This window comes from Anopheles darlingi, chromosome 3 (genome assembly GCF_943734745.1).
Source record: "Anopheles darlingi chromosome 3, idAnoDarlMG_H_01, whole genome shotgun sequence".
Lineage (NCBI taxonomy): Eukaryota > Metazoa > Arthropoda > Insecta > Diptera > Culicidae > Anopheles > Anopheles darlingi.
In genome coordinates this window covers 3,030,001-3,037,500 of record NC_064875.1, presented here as the reverse complement: position 1 = coordinate 3,037,500, position 7,500 = coordinate 3,030,001, and the positions used below count along the sequence as shown (strand labels likewise).

The 7,500-nt window shown below is 50.6% G+C and overlaps 2 protein-coding genes across 2 annotated transcripts in view; one reads left to right on the top strand and one right to left on the bottom strand.

Moving 5' to 3' along the window:
- Nucleotides 1–143: 143 nt before the first annotated feature.
- LOC125957477 (uncharacterized) lies at nt 144–2,237 on the bottom strand. Its single transcript, XM_049690218.1, has 2 exons — nt 1,904–2,237; nt 144–1,708 (listed from the first exon to the last, which is right to left on the bottom strand). The coding sequence occupies exons 1-2, from the start codon at nt 2,000–2,002 to the stop codon at nt 239–241; spliced, it is 1,569 nt and encodes a 522-aa protein (XP_049546175.1). The 5' UTR covers nt 2,003–2,237; the 3' UTR covers nt 144–238.
- A 349-nt stretch (nt 2,238–2,586) lies between these two features.
- The window catches only part of LOC125957490 (glutamate--cysteine ligase regulatory subunit), a 5,381-nt gene continuing 467 nt past the window's right edge, over nt 2,587–7,500 (top strand). Inside the window, exons 1-3 of the mRNA XM_049690234.1 lie at nt 2,587–3,061; nt 6,091–6,730; nt 6,815–7,500. The exon at nt 6,815–7,500 is cut by the window's right edge and continues 467 nt beyond it. Of these exons, the coding sequence (XP_049546191.1) occupies nt 2,954–3,061; nt 6,091–6,730; nt 6,815–6,957 (891 nt within the window). The 5' untranslated portion in view covers nt 2,587–2,953 and the 3' untranslated portion in view covers nt 6,958–7,500. The remainder of the gene's footprint in view (nt 3,062–6,090; nt 6,731–6,814) is intronic.

The following is a 7,500-nucleotide window of genomic DNA, read 5'->3' as shown; positions in this document are numbered from 1 at the left end:
ATCGCCGTTGACAGCCGGTAAAACATTGCCACTTTCATCGATTTATTTGGTCGATCTCGAATACATCGACTTCTTTACACGGATTTAAAAAAACGGCTAACAAAAGGATCCGGAAATTTCCAAAACAAATCTGCAGCGTTGGAAAGGGGCCATTAAAAACAGTTTTATTGAATAAGCAAGAGCTCGCTCAACGATATTCGTGGGAGTATACATCTATGGCACGTTTTGGTGCTCTTGTCTATTTTTTGGTCAAGAGTGAAGCACTCGAAGAACGATGAATTAATCCGGCCTGCCGGTTTGCACTGGAGCTTACGGGCCGGAAGGAAATCGGCTGCCTAGGGACCACCGTTTTAGCAGTGGCACTGGTCGCGGAAGAAGAAGGTAGCGGTCTGCGCTGGCCGGCCACTGTCGTCCCCGTGGAGGCACCCGTGACCGGTTTCTGGCGTACTGCGGCCGGTGGGGGCATCGTAACAGTGCGCCTTAGTCCTGCGATAGCTTTCACCTGCGCTATCGAGGGTCTCGGTGTGTCTGCCCGGCTTGCAATCGTTGTACCACGGCCGCCGATCGACAACCGACCCGTTAATGCGGAGGGAGTCGTTGGGAAAGTCTTTTTCTTAATTTCACCCGCTTCCGCAACTGGCCGATGCCTTTCAATGGTGAGTAGGGAGCCCGAGCGAACCGGTGGAAATCTGGGTGTCCCCAGTGACTTACGAGCGATCGCTGTATTTTGCTGTGGTGTAAGAGTAAGGGCCGAACCACCGAACATGTCCTGCGTGGTACCCTGATTCATCATCAGCAGGGCCATATCTATCTGGGACCGTGCTTGCTGCAAGTGGTTGATCACATTCACATCTCGCTCCTGCTGCATATCGACCGTATCGTGCAGGCTAGGGGCCGGCGGAGGTACCTTCCTGATCACCGGGCTCGATGTGATTACATGCTTCATGGCTTCGTTGCAGTTGAAGACACTCTCCCCATCTGGCATACTGGCATTCGTCGCGATCACAGGAACGATCACCGGTTTGTGAATGTTATCGATGTCCGCATCCAGAATGTCATGCGTTAGGTTGTGGACTCCAGTCCCGTTTTCCGTTGATGATGCCACGCTTTCGGCTGTCTCCTTGGTTTCCTGATCCGGGCGGTCTGCTTCGATGTCCTGAAAATCGTGTTTCAACAACGGCTCTCGCGTTGCGCCGAGACTCATCCGAGCCGTGCAACGTCCTTCAGCGGGCGGTGTGGAGAAGGGCGTCCTCATCGTAAGTCCCGGGCTCGTTACGCATACCACCGTGTCCTTTGGTTTCAGTGGGGATTTGAGCAGGGCCCGCTCCTTACCCTCCTTCACCTGTTGTATGCTGCGCTGGTAATAGTCCAGTAGATTGGCCAGCATAGCCTTCGAGACGAGTGCACACCGTTCCGACACATCGGGCAGCAGGTTGGAGGAAGTGTTGTTCTTGAACTTTGAAAACACCTTCGGTCCCGTTGCCTGCACCTCCCAGAACGAGCTATCCCGATCAGTTTTCTCCGGGCAGCTGCATCCTTGCTGCTGAAGATCGTAGCTTAACTCCGATCGAATACCGGACCGGTTGCACTTGATGCTGATGGTCAGGGCATCGGTGTTGGTCTTCTCATCGTCAAAATCCAGATACTGCAATCGCATGCCCATCGACTTCAACAACAGCGTCAAGTTGATTGCGTCAACTTCCAGGGGCTGCAAGCAAAGGAGAATCCATGAATTCGTGTGTTAAACGCGCAAAGCAAAGCGAGGGATGCGCTAAATGGCCGCTTCCCTTTTATGGGACTGCACTGAGGCCGCCAGCTGGAATATTAATTAAAATCGCGTCGCGTTACCGTCGCTGGCGTATTCGTGACAAACGTTTTCGATTTAAAATATTGCCTCACGTACCTCCTTCGTTGCGCCGTCCGTCCCGCTGGATTCCGGGTTCTGCACCTCGATCCAACGGTTGATGAGGTCAGGCAGTTTAACATTTCTAATCGTCGCCATTGTATTTTCTGGTCCTCTCTGTGGCTGCTGAGATGGCTGTGCGTCGCTCGCTTTTTTGGCCAAAGCGTCACCGTAGAAACGACTCTACGGTGGATTCCGGCAGGTCACTTGGATGAGGCGATTCTTTTCGGTTTTAATACGATCAGCAGCGATGGACAACAACCACGGGGGACAATGGAGCGGATCTATAGCTGGACGCTGATCCGTGGCCACGAACGCCTGTTAATTGACTATCGCACGAACAAATACTAATTTCCTCCTTGCCCCTTTTGGTTTAGTGAGTGCCGTTAAAATGGAGTTACTTGACGAAACGCATGTTGGGAATGGGGGAGCCGACTACTTCTTTTCTAGTAGCATTTATTTATTGACCAATTTATTGGCGCAAAAAACCGAACCGAAGAAAATTTCCGAGGTCCGTTCTCTTTAATTTTTCGTTTATTTTTGCGCGCTCAAAATCCAGAGTTTCTGCTCGAAAAAACTTGACGACATTTTCGAGCAGCCACAATCAGACTGAACCCGGCCTCATAAACGGACCTGGGGCAGCTGTGCGGTTTTGTTTACAGTTTATCGTCGTGTGTGGGGCAAGAGGAGGTGGTGTCGGTTAAGTGAATCGCGGTCTACTACTATCTCAGGGCTACTACTATCTCGGCCACACAATTTCCCAGAAACTTCGCCGAGGAAGGTGGTCCATCTATCATCATTCCATCAACTCCGCTCCGGTCCGTGGTTTTCGTGTGCACGTGTCGTGTACAGCTGTTCTGTCGTGAAGCGCGGAGCGGGTCAAGGCCGGAGTGTAATCGTGGTGGTTCTTGCGCCTGCTGTTCCGTTGACCACCGTCTCTTTGGCCCTCGCCTGGCCACCCCACCGAGTGCAAGTGAAATCTGATCCGGAGACGAGGAGCACCGTGTTCCATCAAGTAACCGCGCAACAGCAGCAGAACGAGCAGAAAAAATGTTACCCTCATTGTTGAACGACCTGGGCGTGATTATCGTCTCGACCGGCAACGTGCTGAACGTGAGCGATCTGCGCAAGAAGGCCGGCCAGAAACCGACCGATGAGGTAAGTAGAAGATGGTGTAAATATTTACGCTACGTCCTGGCGGAATCGAATTTTTTGGATTTATGGAAACACCGTATTCCGCACTAAATCAAGGTCACCGCGGTTTGGAAACAGAGCAAATTTATCTTTGCCTAAAAGTTCTTGCCCCTGTCGTCTGGATGAGCTCATTGCCATTCGCCGGATCGATTAACATTCCTGGCCTACGACGTGGCCGATCGATCGCGAGAGGCCGCTCTTGAGTTTCTTATCGATTTCTGTCGATTGCTGCCTTCTGTTCAACTTAATTGATCGTCTGTTGAACAACGCTCCTGACGTCATGCTTTTTGCGGTTCGGATTCGGATTCGGATTTCAACCCCACGTCCCCATCATTGCACAAGGTTGCTGCGTTTGAGATCTTGAACTCACGATGATAGAAGAACGAACAGCAGCATGTTCGTCGTCATAGTGACTTGCACGAATTCAACGCACCGATGATGATGATGTCACCGTGATTACGTCGCACGGCCCATCGTCTTTTTGGCCGGCGTTGTTAATCGGAGTTTATCGCGTGATTGAAAGTGAAACCACCGGTTTCTGGCTGATGGCCAAACGCTCGGCTGACCGGCCGGCGCCTTTCGATTTCGTCATCACGTACCACCGCCACTCGGTTGCCGCGCGGTTTCCGTTTCCGCTTGTTCTGCGTTCGATTTGGCAACGGCGCAAATAACTGCGAAGAAAGTTCTCGGGTATCGGGAGAGCGCCATCTCTTTGACCTTTACCCAGGATCATTATTTCGTTTTAATGATTGCCGAGCGCAGGCAAGAAGCGGAAGTAATCGTTTCGTCCTGAGGAAGGCTTCTTCGAAGCATTAGGCCACAGCAATGATGATGTCGTTCGACCGCAGCACCGAGCGAAAGACAATTTCCGGAGCTGTGTTGGTGGTTCATTTCCATCTCTATCCATGCAATAGCAGCAGCAGTTTGTGGTTGCTATTCCAGTGTCCATACATGTCCTTGAGTGGTTGCTTGGTAGCCACTTAGAACCATGTGACAACAACGTTCCGACGACGAGGTCTTTTTTCTTTTTTTTTTCTTCCAATGCTGCATTACTTATTTACCGCACACAAACGAACATGCCCGGGGACGGCATACCATCATACGGTACGTAATTGGCCGTAGAATGTCACAGAGGTTCCAGGAAACGAGAAACTGCAGCTGATGATGACGCTGTGAGAAACCCATCCATTTACTCTACCGAGCTACTATGATTACTCTGTATGCTAAAACCATTTTGCCTTGCCGACATGGCACATGATGGCACGCTCTACATTAGCCCCGTTGCTAGAAAGTCTATTCTGCGGTTCCTATCAAGCAGGAGTTCCATTGTATGACGCCACCGTAACGCCTGAAGCGGTTTGTTACGCTATTTATATGTGAACGATAGGCGCCCGCAATCTCTGGTCCGCGGGGTGGTCCACGTGAGCGTGATGGAATAGGCGTGAGCGATGGCGTCCCTCGAACAAACTGTTGCCTCAACCTCTCAGGCAGGCGATAAGCGCACAGACAGACACACATACTTGAACGCAAATGATGATAATAGAACATGACGACAAAAACTCCGAGCCGAAGAAGCATCGCGCGTCCGCTGAAACCACCGATTACCGATTCTGGTAGCTTCTAGTTGCGACCGGGGAACCGGGCGGGAGTATTTTGTTGTGCCGGAACCTGAACCAAGACGGTTCTGTGGGAGTGGGAGAGGTTCTTGGGGTGCGCGGGTGGCAGGGTTTGCTCTATTTTCGATAAAAAGCCAAAGAAATGTGTCACACCGGGCCGCACCATTGGCGTCTCATTCGGTGCTCCCATTGGCCAAGAGATTGACAGTCTCCTCTTGTTCGTGGTTCCTTTGAAGGGGGTGTGTGTTTCAGTTAAGCGCCGCAATCGGCATCAAGGGAACTGTCGGAGTCCCGATTCAGCTTCAACAAGTAAAGATAAAAATATATCCCATCATAATGAGCGTAGTAGCGCCGCACTGGCACTTGAGAATGTTCAAAAATGATAAATTGTAAGGAATTAATTCCAACAATTTTCTGATCAATAATTCTGAAAAACAATTCTGCTTTTAATTCTGCGCGTAGTCAGCTTAAATAGATTATTGAAGAGTGAATGAGAATGAAATGAAGTTATTGCAAACAAGATATGGCACATGTCTGTATGGGACCTGCCTAACTGGTAAACATCTAATCGGAACTACCATCCATCCATTCAACTGCGAAATAGCGAAATACGTAAACCGGCACAATCTTCACGCTTCATGCACTTTGCATAACTGGGTGACACTTTTTCGGCCATAGCGCGCCACGCCTCGACTGTCAGACATGTGTGTTGTTGAGCCAAAAAAAAACCAAAAAAGGGGGAAAAGGGCTGGGACACGGGCAGGGAAGTTATGCAAAAGCAATTAACCATTGGCACCGATCCTCGAAGCCGTGGTTGCTGCCTGGTGCTGTGCTGGGAAGCAGTGAGCGGCCTTTGGAATGTACATATGCGCCAGTCAGCATTAAGCCGAAACACGGCGCATTTCTTGTCCATTCCGTGTGTACATGCGTGTGTCGCAATAGGCCAACCTGGTTCAGAACACAGAACTAGTGAATCCAGCGAAAGCAAATGAGGAGCTGTAAAGGAGGTCCGACATTTAGCCAAACACGCAGTTTTCTTAAAAATAGCAATCCCAAATCGATCGATCAATATCTCTCGGCCTGAAAGTTGTCACTGTTGGTTGGCTGACATTTCGTAATTTGTGCTCGCGTGAACCGTTACGGGGCAATAGAGGCTCAGGGTCTAACTTATTTATAACGGACGGCAGCCAAACGGCGGATGCGCTGCAGCCGGAAATGCATGGACATGTTGAGCATTTGACATGGACTATGTGTTGGGCATGTGCCAGGTGTGCCAGGGGCTGGCAACCTGTTGCTCGCGGGCAGACCTTATTCCTTCGTACTCATCTCAGAATGCATCTTGCTCACCGTCACGTCTCCTCTCTGTACTCTTTCCAGCTTACGGACTGCCTGCGTTCAACGTTCACTGAAGCGGAAGTGGTTGAACCGTCGCAAAACGGTGATCAATCGAGCGTACCCGTGCAGGAGCAGCGCCAGCTTATAACGCGCCGCAATAACGATCTGCTCGAGAAGGTACGGGAACATCCGCGCGCTGACATTAAGATCGGTGCGAAAATCTTCCTCAATCGCCACTCGGAACCGGCACTGACCGAAGCAGTGGAGAAGCTGTTCGAAACGCTCAACGTTTCCTATCTGGACAACCTGATTCTGGCCTATCACCCGACTGCCACAGCGGAGAAGGCAACAAACGGCGAGCAACAGCAGGTACAAGAGGCTACGGGTGACGAAGAAGCGAAAGAGGAGGGTGTGATCGAGTGGGCGGTCGGAAGTGACAATGCGGTTGGCAACCTGAAGAAACTGTGGGCCATACTGGAGCGATATGCGACCGATGGCAAGATCGGACAACTTGGCATCGCCGACCTCGATGCCGATTCGCTGCAGCAGCTGTACGACGGTGCGAAAGTGCATCCGACGATTGCCCAAATCAATCTAGCAGCCTGCTGCGTGGTGCCACCACAACTGCAAGCCTACTGCAATCAGAACGAAATCCAGCTGCTCACGCACAGCGACCCACAAGGTAGGTCCCGTTGGTCCGGCCGGTCAGCGAGAAAAGAATCGCGATCGTGATATAATCGACGTTCTAATTTCTTTTATTTTGCAGAACTACTGCCAAGGGATGTGCTGAATGAACTGGAACTGGGCAGCTACTATGCCGGATGGACGTCGCGCTACCAGGTGCACATCAAATGTCGCGGTGTGTTGGCGGCTAAAGGATTCATCGTGAGCCTGGAGCGAACGAATTGAGTCAACAAGGACAACGACGAGCTCTGTAAGGAACACGAATTTGTCAGTACTGCTGGACAGTCGTGTTAGGCACACACGTACACATTCGAACACATACACATACGCAGGCTCGAGTATGAATTGCCGGACGGACATTGGCTCAGCAAGGAGCGAGGAGCGTATGCATGTGTATTAATTAGCTTTAGAATGACTGTTAGACCGTGATTGTTTCCTTTTTACTACCATTTACTGCGACACACCGACACACACGTACACTTACATGCTAACTGACTTTTGACCCCGGTAACTAAATGTTAACATTAAACGGCGCAGATAGGGCATGTCCTATATGCGACTTGAACGATGTCGTCTATAGCGCATAGTAGCTAGGCTTACGATGAGCGAGGTGGAGTGGGTGAATGGATTTGAAGATGGAATTAGATTAAGGGACGAAGGAAGAGAATACAAAAAGACAACAACACTTTTACTTAGTGCAGAGCAAGGACGCGGCGAGTAGTAGCAGCAGAAACAGCCGAGAAATTTGAACTAACAGAACGAAGGGCA